General features: G+C 38.8%; 1 protein-coding gene across 2 annotated transcripts in view; it reads left to right on the top strand.

Annotated features, from left to right (window-relative positions):
* The window catches only part of LOC124795486 (claspin), a 181777-nt gene that overhangs the window by 100599 nt on the left and 57951 nt on the right, over positions 1-23227 (top strand). For both annotated transcript variants that reach the window (XM_047259532.1, XM_047259533.1), the window contains exon 10: positions 5873-6044. In XM_047259532.1, the coding sequence (XP_047115488.1) occupies positions 5873-6044 (172 nt within the window). The remainder of the gene's footprint in view (positions 1-5872; positions 6045-23227) is intronic.

Genomic DNA, 23227 nt, shown 5'->3' with positions numbered 1-23227 from the left:
TCACTATGTGTAAATGACCTAGTAGATAATGTCATCAGAGGTTCAGAGAGGTTTTTTCGAGGATGATGCTGTTGTACACAGAGAAGTCTCAATGCTAGAAAATTATAGTGAAATGCAGGAAGAACTGCAGAGGACACACTTGCTGCAGGGAGTGGTAATTGACTCTCAGTGTAAAAAAATTATACATGGGCAGATAGAACCATTATTGTATGACTACAGAATTTCGGAACAGACACTGGATACACTTATCTCCATAAAATTTGTAGGAGTTTGCGTATAGAGTGATTTAAAGTGGAATGACCACATTAAAGTAATTTCGGGTTAGACTGATGCCAGACACATTCATTGAAAGAATCTTCAGGAAGTGTAGACCATCAACAAAAAAGGTAACTTAGAAAACCATCGTTCAGCCGTGACTCGAATATTGTGTGGCAATCCGGGACTAGATAAGACTGATAGAGGAAATAGAGAAGATCTAAGGAAGAGCAGCATGTTTCATTACAAGTTAATTTAGTAAATGCAGAAGCATCACAGAGATGCCCAGCCTACTACAGTGGCAGACACAGCAAGAGAGGCGTTTTGCACCATGGTATGGTTTTCTGTTGAAGTATTGAGAGTGTACATTCCTTGAGGAGTCAGCAGAGATTTGCTTCCTCATATGTTTATCTTGCAGAAAGATCAAGAAGATAAAATTAGGGACATCTGAGCCCACACAAAGGCTTATCAGCACTTGTTCTTCGTGCAGACCATTCACAACTGGACCAGGAGAGGGGAGAGTAATACAGTTAAACAAAGTACTGTCCACCACATGCCATAAGGTGGCTTGCGGAGTATGGATGTAGGTGTAGAATTACAACATTCTAAAAGATTCTAATTGGGGTTACTCCATTTATTTGTAGAACACTTTGGGTAAGTTGTAAGCTGAAATTTATGTATTTGTTGATAAAAGACACCCCAATGGCGAAACACTGTGTGCAGTTGTTAGAAATTATAATACAATCCTATGACATTTGAATTCATTAAAATGACTTCTTGTCATAAAGATATGTTGAAGAGGTTGAGTGTAAGAGCAGCTTGCAATAACAAGATTGGCTCCGGACAGGAAATCATGATGGGTCACATCAGATTAGTCAGAAGGCTTATGACGCTGCTTCAAATTTGGAATCCTTGCAGACTTGAAAGTCTCTATTTACAAGACATGTAAACAAATTATATTGGCATAATGAATCATTCCACAAAAAGTGTGAATTTATTTTTTCCCCATTTCAGTTCCATCAAAAAAGTCCGTTTCTAGTATGACTACAGGAACACAACAGCACATTAGCTGATATTAATTGTGTAGGTATCATCCACGTTGACAAATATGTTGTGAAATAAGCTGAGGAAAGAAATTGGGATTTTCAAATTTTATTTTATTTATTTAATTTTACAATGGAAAGGACTGCCACATGCTTACAGGTGATGGCAGCTATACAAGACTCACGTCCCTTTCAGCCAAGGTTAGTGCTGTTATGTTGGGGCACTATTTATTTTTCATTTGGAGGGATCCTTGCGTAATTTGCTTCTCTGTCTTTGGCTCATGCCATTTTGTTTGATATTTATCTCTGCCTGGTGGAGTTTCACGTCCCAGTATTCACCTTACGACTAGGGAAAAACCACCAGAGAAAACCCCAGCTGGGATGTGATTTTGGTTGCTATGACCTTTCTGTTGTCATGATGTATTTTGTTTGTCATTGGTATGAAACAGTCCCTACTTGTTTTCAAGTTCTCTGTAGTTGCTGAATGCTTGAAATTGGTTGTAGTCCCCATGTTACTGAAGTATCCTAGTTCTGTTCTGTATACTTGGTTTGTGTATTTTCTACTTATGAATATAGATAGCCATTTTCAATGTTAAACTACAGACCACTGTCATAGGTGTGTCTAAGTTGGGTTTGGGGTTATGGGATGGATTGTTTTCTACCTACAGTTAAGAGGTAATTAGTTGGAATATCACACTTCACTGTCCTATGACTGTTACGGTGGATTTTGGGATTGTGGGATAAGGTTTGTGCAGTTCATGTCACTGTAGTCTTCTCCTTCTTACATGTTCGATTATTTCATTGTTTTTTGGAAATGTCCTTTGGATTGAGAAAGCTATGGAATCATAAGGGTAAGGGTACTTGGAGCTGGGTAATGTTAAATTCTCAAATTGGCTTGCAGGTAAAGTCTTTTATTAAACCTTTCTTACTAGCTCTAGTCAGTCCATAATCTCCTGTTTTCATTGTGAATTTCCTCTAGTATTGGTCGTGTGTTGATTAGTGTAAATGGTGTCATTTGCTTCGGTGTGGTGAAGTTTAGCCGTGAACGTTATGGCTGCTACTATTTCGTATTGGGCTTTTGATGCTGTCTATAGCCAGGCACTGTACTCCAGTAAGGGCCTTCTGAAAGTTTTGTGCATGTGGGTCATTGATCCTGAGTTGGCACTGCCGAATCTAAAGCATTTTTATTCGTTTCATCCTCTGTTTTGTCCTCCTGATGATTGCATCCGTATGATGTTTCCAGGGCATGGCATGATTGAGTACTATTACTAGATATTTTGCACTTCAAATTGGGTCCATGCTTTACTGCTGAGTTGTCACAGATAGATCATCTATTTTAAACCTTCCACTTTGCATAAGGTTTCAGTGCCTGAACATTAACAGCCTCCATTGCTCAATGTTGAGAATGTATATAACTGCTAAAGTTCTCGCACCTTGCACACATGGAGCCATACACCAGTAGGTGGTGTTGTCCATATAAAGAGTGAAGTATTCACCCCATGTAATGTGGCGCGGGATGTCTGACATGTGGATGCTGTAGTGTTCGGCCAAGAGGATGGCATCTTGTGCTACTCCTGCTGCAGGGCTAAAGTTGCTGGATAGTTCACATAGTGATCCTACTGCCAATCTATTGGTTGAGCAGATGAAGTGCACAGCGTGCAGAGGAAATCAGTATCCAGGAACACTGTCAAAACACAGTCTCCTCTGTTTAGCACTTCGGTTGCGGTGCTGACAAGTCTGCTGATGCGATCCATTGTTGAATGTTCTTGCCTGAAGCCTGCCTGTTGTGGGGGAAGAAGAGATTTAGGCAACAGGACACAAATATTGATGCTTGTTGATAAATCCTCTTTCTTTGACGTACCTAAATTATGTCATTTATTAGTATAGCGCACACTGTTCAGTTGTATAAGAATTTCTAAAAAACAAACATTTTAATTTTAACACGTGGCTGTTAGAAGTGGTGAAAAGGCCTGTGTTGTCATGCTTAGTGTGATATTCATTATCAGTCATTAAATCTTAAAAGGGAGCATTTTTATGCAATGAAGTGAGTTATATGTAAATTTCATTGAAAAATTGCATTTGGAGTTTTGTTCTCCATGGTCATAGCCTTTGATTGAAGGTAATTATCTTGAAGATGGAAATCGGTCTGGACATGGAACAGCACCCACTATTGAAGAAACTAGACCTCATGTCTGGAAAAGATTAAAGAGAGTGCCTGCTGCACATAATCAGCGTGTTCATTGTTCTTGCAGAATTGGATTTGTGACTGCTTCTTAAGTCAGAAAAGTCTGCAATCTGTTAGAATCTTATCACCTTCCCGGAGGAAGGAGATTTTGCATTGGGAGTTCTACAAAAATATATCAAGGGGCTTAATTCTTTTGGGTCTCAAACAGTATTTAACTGTAGTTGTCAGGATGGGTTAAGGAGCATAAGTGGGCATTCAGGACTGATACTATTCACTATTGCATATGGAATGAAAAAGGGAGTTACCAGAAAATGGAGATTTTTTTTTCTCCTTCTCCTATTCTATGGGGTACATTTGGTTTGTCGTCTGCTATGATTGTGCAGAGCACTGTGCGTAGCAGTGGAGAGCATTTTGCCCTCAATGGAAGGAGCAGGCGGACATGTCTGTAGGGTAGGAGGGCTGGTAGACAAAGAATGATCCACTGCTGCAGCTATTGTCTCGCCGGCCAGTCCGCACACCCCACGTGATCAGTCTCTGCTCTCCCATTGCTTGGCTTTGAACCTTCTGAAAGCGTTACTTGCTCAACAGCCCCATGGATACCGTCCCTAGCTCAATGGAGCAAAGTGTAGGATTCATCCCCAGTGCTACGGAGCCTCTTGTGTAACTTACAACCCGCCACTGAGGTGCAGTGATAGTCGCAAGAAAAATATTGCAAATTTTGGAAAAGAAAATAATGCTGTTTTTTTATCCTTACTATCACTTTGAGCTGCACACAACATCATAACTGATACTAAAATTTCCCGAACCAATTTTAGTCCATGTCAAGAAACAACCTTGCATCTGGGTCTTCCTAATGACGCTTATGCGACAAAGGAGAAGAAATAGTTACCATGGATTGGTATACTGTTTTATGCCGACATAGTTGTTTTGGAAGGATCCAGCAGTGGAGAAAAGATTGACCATTGCAGGATTTTGTTCTGCCACAGTACCATTTTTGCATACAGTGTGGCTAAAATAGAAGCATTTGTTGAAGAGTCTGAAGTCCAAACAATGTATGTGTTGACTTAACGCCCCTTATCTATGAGTGATGTCTTTTTCTGCTGTCATCCTGTTCACTTTGTTTGTTGGATTACTTTTGAACAGCTGATAAGCAGAAATACGTAGAAGATAGTGTCCTTACTGCTAGTCACTGCATTCTTGGTGAGACATGACTGTAATGTCCCCGTTTATCAACCGATAAAACTACAAAGCTGCTCAAACACCAAGGATTGAAATAGAGATCAGTTGTCATTTACCACTTCTTTCACCTCCTGCAATGTTTGTTGATGTGAAAAATGCCAAGTTGGTGTCAGGTCCAGAATCCATGTTAAACTATAGGTCCTTCTATAAATGGTTGGGTAAGTCAGTTCAAAGATAGGAAGAAGGAAATGGCATTCCACTTTCAACAGTCTTTGCATTGTTGGCTGCTTTCTCACTACATTGGAATAGGGTAAAAATTCAACACTTGGACACCTGAATGATTGTTCTACTTGTGTTAAGGGGCTGGCTTCAGAAAGAACTGTGATGAGGTCTGACATTGGCTGAAAAATGATCACCTGGACTCCCACTGATGATGACAGGAAATGACATTGCAAGCACATGAGAATGAAACTAACATAGTATACCAGGTCTCCCAAATACAAGGAAAGTGGATCACATGTGAGAGACTTTTGGGTGACTGAGAACCATATGTATGTATATTATGGCAGAAAGACATTCAAAAGACAGAAAGACATGCCTAAGGATTTATTTTGAAGTAAATAAATGACCCTGATACGCGCATGGTGGATGAATGGATTGTTGCGGACAATTTGCAAGAAATTGGAGAAACAGTTTTTCTCCTTCAAAACCTTTCAAAAATACATACTGTAATTCAAAAGAAAATACTGTAGAACATATTATATGTTTGTGGTTTAACAAAAAAAAAAAATTGTCTTAAACGGCTCCACCCCCCCCCCCCCCCTTTCCCTCTTTAGTTTGGTTAACCACAGTTGTACCATACTTTTATGGAGTTGAGAATTAATAAGGTACATATTTAAGCACCATTACACGAGTATTAGATATAGCTAGAACCCTTAACTGATAGTCTCCTTTGTTACATTGCTGCAAAAGTAAACTGAGGGACGAAATCGGACCAAAGCTTTAAGTTTATTATTCTATCCAAGTGTATTTGCTAAGGGAATCTACTAGCCATAGACTTCACACCCATATTTTCCTAACAGATAGACAATGTATTACATTGATTGACTTTTCAAATTATTATTGCTGTTGTTGTTGTTGTTGTTATTATTATTATTGTCATCATCATTATTGTCATTATTATTATTATTATTATTATTATTATTTCCAGCTGCTGGAAGGTTCAGACATTACAACATGTGCTGCCTCATCAATATTTGGTATTCCAAATGTTGCACCTTCGCAAGAAGGTTGTAAGAAACTTTTCCTATCTGGTACATTTGACACCCAGAAAAATATGGATGAATTAATGGAGTTCTGTTCAGGAGATTTTCCAATGACGGGTACAGTTTTTTTTATTATTCTCCACAATTTGAAAAAGATATGGAATGACAAATGAGCCTTTCAAACATCACTTATGGAAGGCTCCTAGAGTTTGGTCGATGACTGTCCTAATCGTTAACTGATCTGATAATTCTTCTTCTTCTTCTTCTGGTATTCTTGTGATTTTGCCTCTTACTGTTTCTATACTCCTTAATGTGTACATGAATACTATATTCTTCTCTGATTGTTGTGTTGTTTATTCTGTCTGATAACCCTTAAAAAAAATTGATCTTTGCAGCATAAATTGTGTGTCCATTTCCAGCTGTTATCGTCGGTGTCTTGTCGCTAATTGTATGGAAGATGCTGCCATTGTTATTGTTTTATGGAATGTTGTTAATGTTCCTTTCCTCAATGATTTGTTTATGATTCCCTGCAGTTAATTGAATGTTTCTATTTTCTTTGGTGTGTTGTGTCGTTTGTGAAGGAGAAAATATTTTCCAAGAAGTTGAATTAATTTTCTCTGTCTTGTGACTTTGTCATTACAGTTTTGCTCGAGACCAGGCTGCGACCCTTATAAACCATAACTTTTTGCTTTTAGGTCAAAATGTAGAATTTTAATTTTTTTGAAATTGAAAGTATAGCAAGATCAAGAGTTAAAATAACTTTGACATGTAGACTGTGCAATTCAATTTTAATATGTGCCCTGTCATTTTAAAAAGTTTAGAGTCTGGATTAATAAATAATAGAGAAAAGATAATATGGTAGTTTTAATGCTTCAGGTGTTCCACATAGCCTCTACAATACAAGCATGTTCGCATAACCATGTGAAACTGTTTAAAGACCTTCTTTGGGATGTTGTCAAAATCGCATGTTGCAGTAGCTTGAATATTGGTTATGTTGTCAAAGTGTTGACCCTTCATGTGAATTTTAATTTTTGGGAGTTAAGAAAAGCCACTCAGCACCAAATTGGGTGAATATGGAGAATGGAGGCTATGAGAGAACTGGTGCTTTTTTTACAACTGCAGCCATGTGAGAGGGTGCCTTCCCCTACAATAAGAAGAAAGCCCTCCCCTCACATTGTTGTGGAGAAAACCTCTGACTCCTTTTGTACAACAAATCTATGATACCTAAATAATACTGGAAATGTATGGTGGTATCAGTGGTAACAAATTCCCTGTGGATAATGCCATGGACATTAGAACAGTCAATCAGCATTGTCTTTACTTTTTGGTTTCACTCAGGCCTTCTCTGGTCTTGGCAAACTGGAGACCCATTCTGCACTTTGTCATTTTGTGGTAGGTCTGTATTGATAACACCAAGTCTTGTCACCTGTGATGATTTTTTTCCAGATAAGAATTGTCCAGATTTTTTAATTTCAATTAAGTTGCACCAGGAAGCTGTGCGTCATTTGTGTTTGGGAGCTAAGATGTGTAGGACAGACTTTGCACACGCTTTCTTGTTCTTCAAACATTTTGGAGAATGTCTTACAGATATTCAGATCATTAGTGATAGCTCTGCATGAGAGATGACAGTCGATTTTCAAAAGGTGTCAAATGAACTTGAGGTTGAACCCCCTAACCTCTTGTTGTCCTCAAGTGACAACTGTCCTCGTTTAAAATGTTTAAACTACTCAAATACTCATGCAAGACTTAAACAATTATTGCTGTAAGCCTTTTTCATTGACACAGATATCTCCATAGCCGGTTTATCAAGTGAAACTAAGTTGAATCACTACTCATGGCTCCATTGAGGTTTGTGACATGGCATTATTGACACGCTATGTCCACTACTTAACATTGCCTGTTCACAAGTGGTTTGTCAAAAGTACATCTGTTGATTATAGTTGTTAGTTCAAGCTGTCACCATAGTTACTGCACTAACATATCTTATATGCCACGAACTTCTTGGACGGATGGTACCTAACAGTCTATTCAATTTTTCCATTGAGTTATGATTTGTAATTTCGAAATTTGAGTTTGGATTATAACTGCGTCATTCAGCCAGGCTCCTTGTACAGCCATAGATGACTAGAATAATGTCAGTGTTGAAGTTCCCACAACTGAAAGCTGAAAACTTATGTAGCTGAGAATGCAACATTTTCAAATGATCAGAGACTTCTATTTAAGAGTGTTCTTCCTTTGAGTGTTGGTGAATGAGAACGTACCACACTGTGTGTGTGTGTGTGTGTGTGTGTGTGTGTGTGTGTGTGTGTGTCAGCCTTCCTGTAATTGCTCATCTTCCTGGTTTTTACATATTGACAGAATTTGTACTCTGACATACTTTCAGATGTTATAACTAGCTTGAACACAATTAAATATTCTGAGAAGTTGTTTGTTATTCATAAGTACTTAGTGTGATTGAATAATCTGTTGTAGCTAATACAGCACCCAAAAACTATTGCGGTGGATACTTTGTACTGTTGTTAAAATAATATTCTTCCCCTCTTTAGTGACTATCTTCACCTCCCCCCACCCTCCCCTTTCTTCTCTTCCACAAAGTGTTTCTTAATGCATTATCTACTAGACAAGAACTTTAAGCTGTTCTCAGAATGAATGAGGCACCTGACATTGAAATGAATGCGACATCTGACATTATGATAGATAGCGCCATTGGCACACGGGGTGAGCCTGTTAACATGATTTGTGCTCTCAGTGCTCTCCAGCAACCAATGTCAGCTTTCTTTGGCTCGCAAAAATACAGTTTCTTTATGAAAAAGGACATGCGTAAAATAGATGCGTTAACCCTGTAGTCGATTGTTGAAGAAGAGCAAAGAAAATCATGAAGATGACTCTGGACACATCGATGGCTTGAACAGCAGATTGCTGGAGAACAACAGTAACCTGTGGTGCATGGAAGTAGAAATTATTCGTTTTTGGTTTTAAATGGAATGTAGTTAAGGTGTAGTGCCTAATGTCAGTTTGCATACACATAGTATCCATATTCTCAATGTTGCATTGACTACTAACACTCTGAAACAACATACTTTATCATATAAATTTCAAGATCAAAATTTGTTTCACGTTCCATCATTTCATTTGAATGGAAGAGGAAATTTTTCAAAGCTGCACACCAATGACTTTAAATTTAATTTAAACTTGTTGCTGCACACTAAAATTGAGAGATATTTAGTGGCAAGATACAAACATGAGCCAGTCCAAAACCCAGAGATAGTTGAAGTTCATAACAGAAAAGCTTCCAATGTGTAACTTGCATTTAAATTCTGATATAGACTGGCAGCCACATTAGGATTTCTGGCAGCAGGGGAAACATTCCAGTTGTTGGCCTTTGGAACAAGAATCGCAGCAAGTACATTATTGGTGGTAAATAACATTGACTTTTGAGATACTACTTCTATTAAATGAATAAAAGAGATCCCGAAACTTTTAGAAAACAAATGGTAGAAATAAGGGAGAAAAATTGCAAGTAGGTGGCCGCAAACTGGCTAAATTTCTGTCCACATGCATTTTCATGTACCATGAGAGGATGGCTTTACCATTGTGTGACCTGTTGTTGTTGTGGTCTTCCGTCCTGAGACTGGTTTGATGTGGCTCCCCACGCTACTCTATCCTGTGCAAGCTTCTTCATCTCCCAGTACTTACTGCCACCTACATCCTTCTGAATCTGCTTAGTGTACTCATCTCTTGGCCTCCCTCCATGATTTTTACACTCCACGCTGCCCTCCAATGCTAAATTTATGATCCCTTGATGCCTCAGAACATGTCCTACCAGGCGGTCCCTTCTTCTTGTCAAGTTGTGCCACAAACTCCTCTTCTCCCCAATCCTATTCAATACCTCCTGATTAGTTATATGATCTACCCATCTAATATTCAGCATTCTTCGGTAGCACCACATTTCGAAAGCTTCTATTCTCTTCTTGTCTAAACTATTTATCGTCCATGTTCCACTTCCATACATGGCTACACTCCATACAAATACTTTCAGAAACGACTTCCTGACACTTAAATCTATACTCGATGTTAACAAATTTCTCTTCTTCAGAAACGCTTTCCTTGCCATTGCCAGTCTACATTTTATATCCTCTCTACTTCAACCATCATCAGTTATTTTGCTCCCCAAATAGCAAAACTCATTTACTACTTTTAAGTGTCTCATTTCCTAATCTAATTCCACTCAGCATCACCCAACTTAATTCGTCTACATTCCATTATCCTCGTTTTGCTCTTTTTGATGTTCATCTTATATCCTCTTTTCAAGACACTGTCCATACCGTTCAACTGCTCTTCCAAGTCCCTTGCTGTCTCTGACAGAATTACAATGTCATCGGCGAACCTCAAAGTTTTTATTTCTTCTCCATGGATTTTAATACCTACTCCGAATTTTTCTTTTGTTTCCTTTACTGCTTGCTCAATATACATATTGAATAACATCGGGGAGAGGCTACAACCCTGTCTCACGCCCTTCCCAACCGCTGCTTCCCTTTCATGGCCCTCGACTCTTATAACTGCCATCTGGTTTCTGTACAAATTGTAAATAGCCTTTCGCTCCCTGTATTTTACCCCTGCCACCTTCAGAATTTGAAAGAGAGTATTCCGGTCAACATTGTCAAAAGCTTTCTCTAAGTCTACAAATGCTAGAAACGTAGGCTTGCCCTTCCTTAATCTAGCTTCTAAGATAAGTCGCAAGGTCAGTTTTGCCTCACGTGTTCCAACATTTCTACGGAATCCAAACTGATCTTCCCCGAGGTTGGCTTCTACTAGTTTTTCCATTTGTCTGTAAAGAATTCGTGTTAGTATTTTGCAGCTGTGACTTATTAAACTGATAGTTCGGTAATTTTCACATCTGTCAACACCTACTTTCTTTGGGATTGGAATTATTATATTCTTCTTGAAGTCTGGGGGTATTTCGCCTGTTTCATACATCTTGCTCACCAGATGGTAGAGTTTTGTCATGACTGGCTCTCCCAAGGCCATCAGTAGTTCCAATGGAATGTTGTCTACTCCCGGGGCCTTGTTTCAACTCAGGGTTTTCAGTGCTCTATCAAATTCTTCACGCAGTATCGTATCTCCCATTTCATCTTCATCTACATCCTCTTCCATTTTCATAATATTGTTCTCAAGTACATTGCCCTTGTGTAGAACCTCTATATACTCCTTCCACCTTTCTGCTTTCCCTTCTTTGTTTAGAACTGGGTTTCCATCTGAGCTCTTGATATTCACACAAGTGTCTCTCTTTTCTCCAAAGGTCTCTTTAATAGGGGAAAGAATGGGGGAAGGAAATGGGAATGGGTGAAAGAAATACAGTAGAAGAAGAATGGGTAGCTCTGAGGGATGAAGTAGTGAAGGCAGCAGAGGATCAAGTAGGTAAAAAGACGAGGGCTAGTAGAAATCCTTGGGTAACAGCAGAAATATTGAATTTAATTGATGAAAGGAGAAAATATAAAAACGCAGTAAATGAAGTAGGCAAAAAGGAATACAGATGTCTCAAAAATGAGATTGACAGGAAGTGCAAAATGGCTAAGCAGGGATGGCTACAGGACAAATGTAAGGATGTAGTGACTTATCTCACTAGGGGTAACATTGATACTGGCTACAGGAAAATTAAAGAGACCTTGTGTGGCCTACTATCCAATATTATGACAAATCTCTCTAAGTTTCTCAGTTGATCTGAAGAATTCAAATATCGTTATGCCATATTGTAACTTCCATTCATCAGAATCATTCTGTAGTTTCATGTATTTGATGATTAAATATGTTGTTAGTTGACTCACCCTGCAAATATGTTGTCATTCTTAGGATAGGGTGACCAGATATCCTATATTTTATGTCATCATCCCTTATTTAGCTTAAGTGTTGTGTTGTCCTGAGAGAATACATATGTGACATTTTGAAATAGCAAGTTTTTAACTAATATGTAGAAGAACCAAATGGGAATCCAAATAATGAAGAAAATACTCTTTGATTAAACCAAATTGAATGGGCACAGTTTTTGAATCTCTGACGTTGGTACTATGTAATGCTTTCACCTGGGGTGCAGCTTGTCACTACTGCTTTCTTTGTAAAATGTCTATTGCTTCAGGATACCAGATTTAGAAGTGTGGTTTTAGACTGTTAGAATCACAGGGTATGATGCTTGAATTGATATAATTCAAACTTTTCACAGAAATGTCAAAAAGGAAGTGTGTGCTTACTGATAAAATTAAAGCTGAATTCCCATTTCAGAAAGCAGAACATCAAAGCTAGAAATTATTTCTCACATTTGTTTGGACATGAGACAGTAAAATATTTACTCGATTACTAATGCAAAGTATTTTGAGACTTTCTTAGTGCGAGTTTTATGAGAAAGATCATACAGTGATATATGTATTTGTAGCATAAACCAAGTATTTTAAGACAAAGTCACTGTACAGATATACTATTAATGAAAGACTCCACAAAATATCAATTCATGCCAACTTAGAATTTTGATTTTGGAAATATGGTCACACAATCGTAGGGCCAATTGTGTAAAGTAGTTGATCTTACATCAACACAAAAATGAACTAGGATTAAGTTGAATTCAAGAATTTGTGTTGTATATAAGTTAATCGCAATTTATTTTGCCATAAACTGAAGCAAAGTTTGTCTTGAAAAATTTTGTGAATTGAGTCAAATTCAACTGCAGTCAGTTCACACAACTGACACTACAAAAAAACATTCCATTTTTCACAAGTAGAAGCTGAGTAGTAGTAGATAGTAAAGAATTTGTTTTTAACACTCCAATAGTGCTGCATTTGGAGTTTTTTAATGTGTAAATTTAGGTTAAGGAGGTTAATCAGTGATATCAATAGTGAGTGCAGATGGTATTTGTTTCTGTAACCGTTCTTGAAAATGATCCATATTTAATGTGAAAAAGTGTGAGGGGATATCATAGACACTTTGTGGCAGAGTAAGAAAGGGAAATTCTCATAATGTGTGGTGAATAACAAGTATGTGGAGTTTGAAAACAACTTGTAATGGTTGAATACTTCTTGCAAAAATACCTTCTAGACTTGAATAGCAGTAACTACACAATTTGTATTAAACTCTACACAAGTCAGTATTCACAAGTTGATGATAATTTACCTAATGACCACTTGCATTGTGCATAAACTGCTGTGATAGTGTGCATGCAGTCATGAACTGAAATAGTAAGCAATCAGTAATGACTTGTCTGTCATCCATTAAGCAGATAAAGACGTGACTCAGTTGTTACATGCTGGCCTACAGATTCAAAGATCAAGGGTTTGATCTTCAATCATTCATAATTTGTTTTCTTTCACCTCTGTTGAAGTTATTTAATGTGAGAATACAGAGTTGCATCAAGGTTTGTAGTCCACCCTAAACTGTTGCTTCCCATATACATGGATTGATAAGTCAGTTCAAATGTTGGAGGAAGACAAGGGCTAGAGGAAGGCAAGGGCATACCATCATCAAAAGGATCCTGCCTAGTAAATCACAATGGTCTTCAAACCAACCTTTGGGTTTATAACCACTCTATATAAGCAGACAGTGCAAAGATCTGGTACACTCTGTGCTGATTACAGAACTAGGTAGCACAGTGGTCAGCACAATGTTCTTATGTTCAGCAGAATGATGGTACAAATCAACAATTTAGGTTTTGTGCGAATTCCCCAAATTACTCCATGCAAATGCTGAGATGGTTCCTTTGAAATGACACAGACCATTTTGTCCCCCATCCTTGAAACAATCCAAGCCTGTACTCCATTCTGTTGACCTCATTGGTGGGATGTTAAACCCTAATCTTTCTTAATTTGTGTTGAATTACAGTGGTTTTCAAACCAGGAAACTTCTGAAATTTTTGCCCGTACTTTCTGGTTTAATCCGTGGCTAATGATCTGTAATAATGTATGTTTGCATTATTGTCAAGAAACAGCAGAAAACCTGAATTATTGCAACATGACAGTTATAAACAGTGTGTGTTTGAAGTCAAATGCCAGAGGGTTGTGAATTATCAGCAGCTTAACATTGTTCTCCCTAAAGTATAATTATGGAAACAGTACAATTTGAAACCATAATGATTCTGTAGGCAACATGATATTCCTTGTGTTCTGAGACACTGTGCGGTATTTTGTGTTAAAGAGCCTTAAGCAATGAGATTTGTATTGTTATTTATATTTTTGTTACAGTTATCTGACTATTTCAGAATTCTAATCGGACCCTGTGTGTCTCATTAAAATGGAAAGATAAACAATTTAAACAGAAGTTTTGCTTGGACAAAATGTTGTGTGACAGTTGTTGTTGTTGTGGTCTTCAGTCCTGAGACTGGTTTGATGCAGCTCTCCATGCTACTCTATCCTGTGCAAGCTTTTTCATCTCCCAGTACCTACTGCAACCTACATCCTTCTGAATCTGCTTAGTGTATTCATCTCTTGGTCTCCCTCTACGATTTTTACCCTCCACGCTGCCCTCCAATACTAAATTGTTAATATATGGATTTTTTGCTATAGGATACTGTCCCAAGACAATTTCCAATAATAAATATTTCAGATGTGGAGAATTTTCTTGAAATAGTTAAAGAAATTTCTTCTGCTCATGTGGTCCCATCTTTACAGTGTTGAAACCTTCAATAACAAATTTTGTGTAGCTGTGATGTAGGTTAATAACCACTATCGAAGCATGCTAATCCTGTTGATAGCTGATTTCACTTTGTTGCTGAGTGTGCCTTGTTCTAATATGGTCAACACTGAACCTCATTTATTTGAGCCCAGTTTAGTGTTACACAAGTACTTTGCTTTGGGTTAAGAGCAAAATTGACCTCCACTCAGTGAAGTTCATACAGTCGTTCCATAGTAGAGTTACCAGGCTGCGTTTCATTCTGGTTGTGTTAATGAACGTTGCAAAGAATATAACATATAATTTGCCCATCAGTCAAAGGAATTTCTTTCCTCTAACCTGCCAGTTTTGTATCTTAAAAATTACAAACCAGCTTCTGCAAGCATGATTTCTTTTGCTGAGTGGCAATAATATCTTTAGGATTGTAATCATTACTATACCAGTCTGAACAGTTTTCCAAAATATACTGATATTCATACAGCATCATGATGTACTGAACCCCATAATGCCCAACATAGGGCATTTCCGAAGTTTCTTTGTGCCTACTTTAGTTTCATTCTCTCCTGTAATTTATATATAAGTGAAATCCCTATTTTATATTTTCATGTGGTCCTGGTTTAAAAAAAGCAAAATTGAGGAAAATGCAGAATCAAGGGAAACATTAAAACTCTGAAAATACAAGCAAAAACATATGTAATTGCCATATATGATTAAAAATCATAATCCTCTCCAATATGTTGTAAAAATCTGTGTAAGTGAAGTGAATTAAATGTACAATACAATGTTTATACAATAATTTGTGGCAATGAATTTAATCAGTTCTTAAAAAATCACAGATGTGTAACAGCAAGTAGAAACTCGACAAAAAATTGAAACTCTCTATCTGGATGCAAGGTAGTTGAGCTATTTTCCGACATGCTGCAACCACAGAGTATACTTCAAAACACGTGTTTTTGAGAGACCTTCCCATTTATGTTCACCCAGAGGGGGGGGGAGGGGGGGGGGGGGAACAGTAATGGAGGAACATGACGAATTAAACTGAAAACTATGAAGTACGGAGATGATGTTGGAATATCACATGTGAGATGTGGATGTTTTCCTTCTGTAGCCAATGGTAGCGCAGCATATTCTGTTCACACAGGTGCTGTGACCTCTAGTGTATTTCTTGGAAACTTTTAATCAAACAAGGGAAAATCCAGGACAGAATGTAACAATATTATGAAAAGGAAAGTTGCACCTGTGGAGGGACAATAGGATAGGCATGGCGGACAGTGAAGTGCTTCTGGGGAGGGGGGGTTACAACCTGGCCTGGTGCAACTCTTTTTATTGGATGTCACTTCGGCGACTTGTGTGTCCTTATAACCTACCACAGTTAATTTAAAAACTGAACAATGTTGTTTGGGGGGGGGGGGGGGGGGGAAGGCACTTACAAATTTTTCACTTTCATTCTTTATTTGCTTACAGCTTGAGGTATAATATTCAGTGTAACTTAGATGGTCTTTACCTTTAATTGTGACTGTTGTGCATTTGTAGGCTTCCCAGACTTCAGCTATTACACTACATGCCTAGCTGTTAAATGACAATTGGGTCGTCACCCATGGGGAGTGAAATGAGACGTCAGGACAACAGTAGATTTCTTCAATGAATTTCTTTATTCCGGCCCTCGGCCGTAGCACATCATGGAGGCAGACGTCCGGCATTGCTGACAGCACAAAGAGCGGGGCCAAGTGTGGCATCACTCAAATGCTTCTGTCACCGATGTCTTCGGCTGCGACAGTGTGGCGACGCAGCTGACGTTCACTATGAACCTCCTCCAGCAAGCAAGCGGCTCTCTCGTAACTCAGTGCAAGCTGTCCTGTGTCGTGGTTGAACAGTGGACACCATACTGCATTCAGAAATGTGTCTACAATTGTCACAGGTTCATGGTGTAGGCTGAGATACTGAGACAAGAATATTTAAGTACAAAAATGGCTGAGTACTTACACACTCCGACCTAAGTTTGTTTAGGGCTTAAGGCATGTACTCTAAACACTTCCACGGTGGCAAGTGAGGAAAGACTTCCGTCCTTCAGCTAGCGTATTGCAATGTTGGCTGTTGCTATATTGTGCTCTGCAACACTTAACCCTCTAGCCTGCCTGCGGCTGGCTCCCTCACTTCCTCTCTGGCATATTTTTTGACCGAATATGGTCAATACACTACATTGCCCTCCTTTTTATCAAGACCCGGTCCCTTGGATCAAGCAAATTAGATTATCCTTTACACTAGAGTTCCTGGTGACTGCTCCTTCTGGCCCTGTTTTGCCTCTTCAAAATTATTCTACCAGTTGGTTACCTTAACCCTATCACTTAATCTTGCACATTTCCACAGGGCTCCTTCACTCAACTCAAACACATTGGAACTTATTGTTAGGCATCTTGCACAGTTACTTCTAAATCTCTATTCCTGAGTTAAAAGTTATAATGAATCAGTTATTCTTAATACTACCCCCTTGTGCCTTCAGCTTCCTTCTGCTGCTTTTATGCCCAGGGTATCCAAACCATTGGAATCTGAATGATAACTGGGTCCGAGCTCAGTCTTGTGATGTGTCTTCTTCTACACATTAAAACAAGGACAGTGCTCAGTAGAACAAGTACCGCTAAGGCGGTTGGTATCACAATAGTCAATGTTGTCTCTTTCTGTTACTGATTTTTCCGATATGAATTTACATGCTGCAATAAGGTTTCCAGAGAGACTCGTCCCTCTTGCTGGTTCAGAAATGTATTTATATACTGCATTAATTCTGGCCCTAGAGTTTGATCTAAACTGGTTAGATTTGCGGCAGGTAGCACTTCCATGGGCTCCTCTGTCCAGTACAAACGAGGCTGCAAAATATTCATGTGTGTTACCCCTGAAATCGTAGTGGGCAGACAGAAAGTAGGTCCCATTATCTTGTACGCTGTTTCATTTAGAACAGACCACTCCTGTTTAGTTCTAGCCTCTTTGCTGACGTAAGCTTTCCCTGCGCGAAACAACTAGGCTCTACTACCATCTTGCCAAAAGTGAAGTAGAGGCAATGCGCCTCGACCTGCCAAAAGTACAATTCCATTCGATCATTTCTTTATTGCATTTCTTACCTGCTTTTGTACCATTAGCAATTTCACTGTGCAGGAATCCTGCCCCTCTCTTATTACCATGTTTGGACAGACTGTAGTTTCTCCTCAGTGGTATTTTTGTAACTTGGCTTCCTCTATTTCTACGTAACTTCCCTTGCCTTTGGCAATTAATAGCAGTCACTGTGGTTTTACTTCTTCAATATCCCCCACTTGACAGGAAACACATGACCTTTGTAGTACCCTTAATATGCTTGTTTCCCTGTGACGGGTATAGAAACAGAAATGTAAACTTTCGCGCCATCACTTCTCACCGATACTGTGGCTGGGTTGAAATAGAAGGGTAAGTTTTTGTGTTCAAGTTCTAAAACAAAATTCAACTCTGGCAGTAGTTCCTTCTGTACTTTCCTTAGATGCTCTAAATACTGCTCAGGCAACAAGAAGTTTACCCCAAGTTTACCCCTTACAACTTGCCACTTAGCAGCCTTGTAGTTCTTTTACTTTCCTTCATGCTTCCCAAACACTGTCTTGCATGGAATGCAATTTTGTCATTACTATTTCCCCATTACTACTTTCCTATCTAAGACATCTACTCTGGTTTGTAGTTTCCTGGTATTCTTATTAACTACCTCTTATGCAGCCCTGGTATACTGCACCTTCTTGCCTTCTCTGCCTCTCACTCAGGGCAGGAATGCCTATTACTTTTCTCCCCCTTAAATTCATAGCTGTTCCACATCTGCTTATATTAATTGTGCTAAATCTATACCTAACCTAACCTTAAAAAAATGTGGCTATCTCCTAGGCCTTAATCCATGCAGGTTCCTTGCTACCTTTCTCCTCACTGTCCCTTTCTGGTCTGCATCTCCTACCCCTGCAGTAACTTCCAGACTCCCTTGAAAAGGTTTCAACCACCCTACATGCACAATTATCATTCTCGTTGGAAATTGAGTTTGACATTTACTGATGACGTAATCTCTACCACTGGGTATAGTCCTTCATACTTTGCAAAAAACTTCTTTCTCTTTCTCCTGTGTATATGTAATTGATAGCATCACCTGCTGACCAACTTTATACTGTGGCATTCTTGCCATGCTTTTTCCCATCTCTCCAGCAATCGTGTATTTGCCCTTTGTACTCTATTCCAAATTTTCCTAATCACTCTGGCAAATTCCTTAACAGATGCTCCAGTCATCCCTTTCTTCATTTTCAATATGTCGAATGGTGATGGCATTTTACGACTGTATACTATTTCATATGGTGATATTACTGTATTTGTATGTTGCTTTGAGTTGTAGGTGAAGATGATATACTTCAAATAGATATCCCAGTTGGTGTGATGTGAGTCAATGTACTATCCAAGCATCTGCTGATTAGATTTCTTACAATGCTGATATAAGAAATCTAATCCCAGAATCATGTCGTAGCCCTCACTCGTGTGTGGCACAATCTTTACACATTGTTTAAATTGAACCATATGCAAGTAAAAGTCTATGTCCACCGATCTTGATGGTGTGACATCTTTACCCACCTCCATGTGGTTTGTACCATGATGGGTCCCACTACTTATGTTTCACTACTGGCAGCCAACATATACACCCCTGTATCCAATAATATCCTGCATCCCTTTTTTTGTACTATTCCTCTTGTGCTACAATCCACCTCTGCATACGATTTCGTAGCATCCAGATCTCACTGGGTATGTCTGTAGGTGGATCTGGGGCTCCCACTGGCATTTAACACCTTTTTTTAACCCTTTCCCTGGTCCTCTACTTCTAAAACTGCTTCTCCCTCTTACTTTATTCACATCACTCTGAGGCTGGCAACCCTGCCTCCCTACATACCCTGTTTGTCCACACCTGAAATATTTTATATTAGCTGCAAACACTGTTCATTTACCCTGGATTCCAGCTAACAAATTGGTCTGCTCACACTTTATAGCTAACCTCACTGCTGTTTGCAAATCTGTTGGACCCCCTGTCCATACATGTTTTGACATTTCCACATGCAACCCTCTGAAAAAAGCATCGAGAGCCCCTGCTCAGCTTCTTGCAAAATAATTTCATTGACTGCAGCATCCTGTCCTAATTCATAGGTACATCCATTAATTTTCCTTATTTTATCTACAAATTGTTCCAGACTTTCCATATTTTTCTTAGTTATTGCTCCAAATTGTTCCCTATAGTGTCTGGCACAATTTAGTTTTGTATATGTCTGAATTAACCCTGCTTTAAATTCTTCGACTGTTGTGGCTCACTTATGAGCTTTTGTATACCCTACATACGTTTTTGCTTCCCCTGTTAGTTTCCATTTTGCAGTTCCTTGTCAGACCCACTTTCTAACTGAGCCAGATTTCCAATGTCTCCCACAAAGGCCTGCACATCTTCAATTGCCCTACCACAAAAAGGAGCAGTTAAGTTTGCGAGTGGTAGATCTACACCTCCTTGTTACAATGTGATTCCACAAACCCATGCAGTTCTGTATTATTCATTGTTAATTCTACTACCTTTTCTAACAATACGCATACTGCTTCCAGTTCTGAAACACCGTGCATCTCTGGTTCTGTCAAAGCTTTGCCCTTGACAACACTCGTTTTGAGAAGTAACATTCACAAGACAAGAAAGCAAAATACAGTAACTTAATTCTTGCGTTTAATCATGAGCAATCTCAACTCCCGGTATTGCCTAGCCATATGCCCCCAACGATTACATGTATACTGTTTTACTGGAACTGATTTCATACACTGTGCTGAGTGACCCTCAAAGTTACACTGTGCACATCTAACAAGCCTTAACCAATCGTGACTTCCATTACCTCTAAAACTATACAAATCCACTGGTTCTCTACTTGAAATAAAATCTACTTTACAAAATGCCAAGTGCCAAACTTCTTCTCTATGACCAAAATGTACTAAAAATTTTTTTTTATTCACTGTTCAGACGTTGCTCTAAGAAGGCGGCGTTGATGTTCTGACACCAGTGTTAAATGATACTTAGACTATCATCTGTGGAGAGTGAAATGAGACATCAGGATGACAGTAAATGTGATCAATTAAGTTCTTTATTCTGGCCCTCAGCCATAATGCAACGTGAACAGCTTGATGGAGGTCTCCAGTTGCCTCTTGTGCGAAACAATAGATGTCCGGCATTGCTGAGAACACAGAGCAGGACCGAGTGTGGTGTCACTTGAATGCTGCTGTCAGCGATGTCTCCGGCTGAGGCCTTGATGACAATGTGGTGGTGCAGCTGATGATGGCTATGAACTCCCTCCAATGAGTGGGTGGCTCCCTTGTGGCTCAGGATGTTGTTTCGGGTGTCACAGGTGTGTGGTGTAGGCTGTGATACTGAGGTGAGAATGATTTAGTACAAGACTGGCTGAGTACTTATACACTCCAGACTAAGTTCGTTTAGGGCTTAAGGCACATGCTTTAAAAACTTAGGCTTCCATCCTCCCGCTAGTGTATTGCAGTGTCGGCTGTTGCTATACTATGCCCAATTGGCTCCACTTCACTTTGCCAGTGCAAAGAATTTTGAGATGCATTGATTTCAAGTATGTTAATAAGATAGTATTTAATTGAAAGAAGTGACGTAGGTGCCGAACAAACTACATCCCTTAAAAGGTGTGTGATACAAAAGGAAAGGTACTTCAGCAGGGTATTATGTTGAGGAAACATTGGTGAACCAGAATCATTGCATGAATACCTGATGGAAAGTAAGTGATAGTTAGTTGCCATAGGAAAAGGTTCTCAGATAATTATTCTGCATGCTGGCTCTTGTTCTGGTTTTGTTCCTGTGAGTGAATTTGTATTTAGGTGTAAGAAAAATAGCAGTGACTACACAGAGAAAACACCAGATTTTGTACTCTGGCTTAAAAATAAAAATATTTCTCACTGTATAAGCTAGTATTGCGCTGTCCACATGTAGCACATTAATATACACAAGCTATGTGACAGAATGTACAAATTTGACTTTCTTACATGTGAATGTGATCACACTGTTTTGTGTTTACCCACATATCACCGTCAGTATAATCCAGTGAAATTAATTTGGGTGCAGGTTAAAGGAAATGAGGGGAAGGGGAACAAAACATTCAAGATAACTGTCACTGTATCACTTGTGTGTGAAACAGTAGACAATATCCGTTCCCTCTTCAGTGTGGGCTCACTGTGTGCGCCACACTGAAAAGCTTCAGAAAGAAGAAATTGATAGGAAGGTGAATATGGATATAAGCCTTGAACCTGTCATTGTAGATTTACAATGAGATGGTTTGGACAGAGAATCAGAAAGCAGTGACGATGATGATGCAGACTTAGGAACAAAGGAATTTAGTAATGTTTCTTGGTTTTAAAGACTCACGGTTTTAAAAAAAGTTTCTGTCAACATATCAATTGCATATACAGTATATGAGAACTTCCTAGCCTTTATTGATTAAGAATTTTTCCCTATGAAGTATGCAGACCATAATGTTCACCATATTGCCCAAGAGGAAGTTAAGCTTTTCCCAGCTTCTTGTATGCTTGAATACTTGGGAGAATGTGGTCGGATAAATTCGTCAATACTTTGAGTAAACCTCTGTAAATTTCAAGACACAAATTGGAAAATGTGTTAAAGTGACAAGGAGAGTTATCTGTTGAGTTATCAGTGGTTTTCAAAATTATCAGTCAGTATTCTCTTGAATTATTCACAGATGGTGGTTAATTGTTTGCTTGTTGAATTGAACACAAATGCGGTCTCTCACTGTAATGTTGAACGAGTTCGTTTACACTCATAATGTCCAAAGACAGTGAAAAATATAACAACAAAGTGACCATTTTTACAATATTCATGTGCATTAGTCTTTCTTGCCAGTGATTCTTTTCACACACACACACACACACACACACACACACACACACACTTACACACATTATACACATCATTATATTTGCTTGACAACTGCTTCCACTCCGCACACAGTGAGTGTGGAGTAGAAGCAGTTGTCAAGCAAATATAATGATTTTGGTTTGAGATTGAAATTAATTTTGTTGTTTATTACATTTATATTTATAATAAATTAAGTACAAATCACAATAAGTGATGATTATTGCAATCAGTTTCAATGATCTTTACAAAACAGTATCTCGCCTTCTGACATTGTGCGAATGATTGCTGTGGAGCAGTGGATGCAACTTAGACTTGAAGTAATGTTTCTATCCTGTAGACGATTATTGGAATTGCTTTTAAAATGTATTATTGCCCTCATAGATTTAAACGTACAATACGGGACCGTATGCATATGAACCTTATTGTCATCCGCAGTAACACAGTCCAACATCACGAACTTTGTTTGCCTGTTCTCTGCCACCACACATGTGCAGACCTCATCCCTTCCACACTTCCCTATTGCCCTCACTATGCACGGATGTGGGCTATAGTCACAAATCTGCTGTATTCCATAGCACAGTTTTTTCTATAATGACATGATTCTAACTGAATGTAAACCCCACATACCCTCAAGATTTTATAACATAAATTTACTTCGAGGTGAAAGAAACTTGGATTTCAGGACGTTCCAGTTACTAATACT

This window comes from Schistocerca piceifrons, chromosome 4, assembly GCF_021461385.2.
Source record: "Schistocerca piceifrons isolate TAMUIC-IGC-003096 chromosome 4, iqSchPice1.1, whole genome shotgun sequence".
NCBI classification, from domain to species: Eukaryota; Metazoa; Arthropoda; class Insecta; order Orthoptera; family Acrididae; genus Schistocerca; species Schistocerca piceifrons.
The sequence above is the reverse complement of the archived record's forward strand: the minus strand, read 5'-3'. Positions and strand labels throughout refer to the sequence as shown.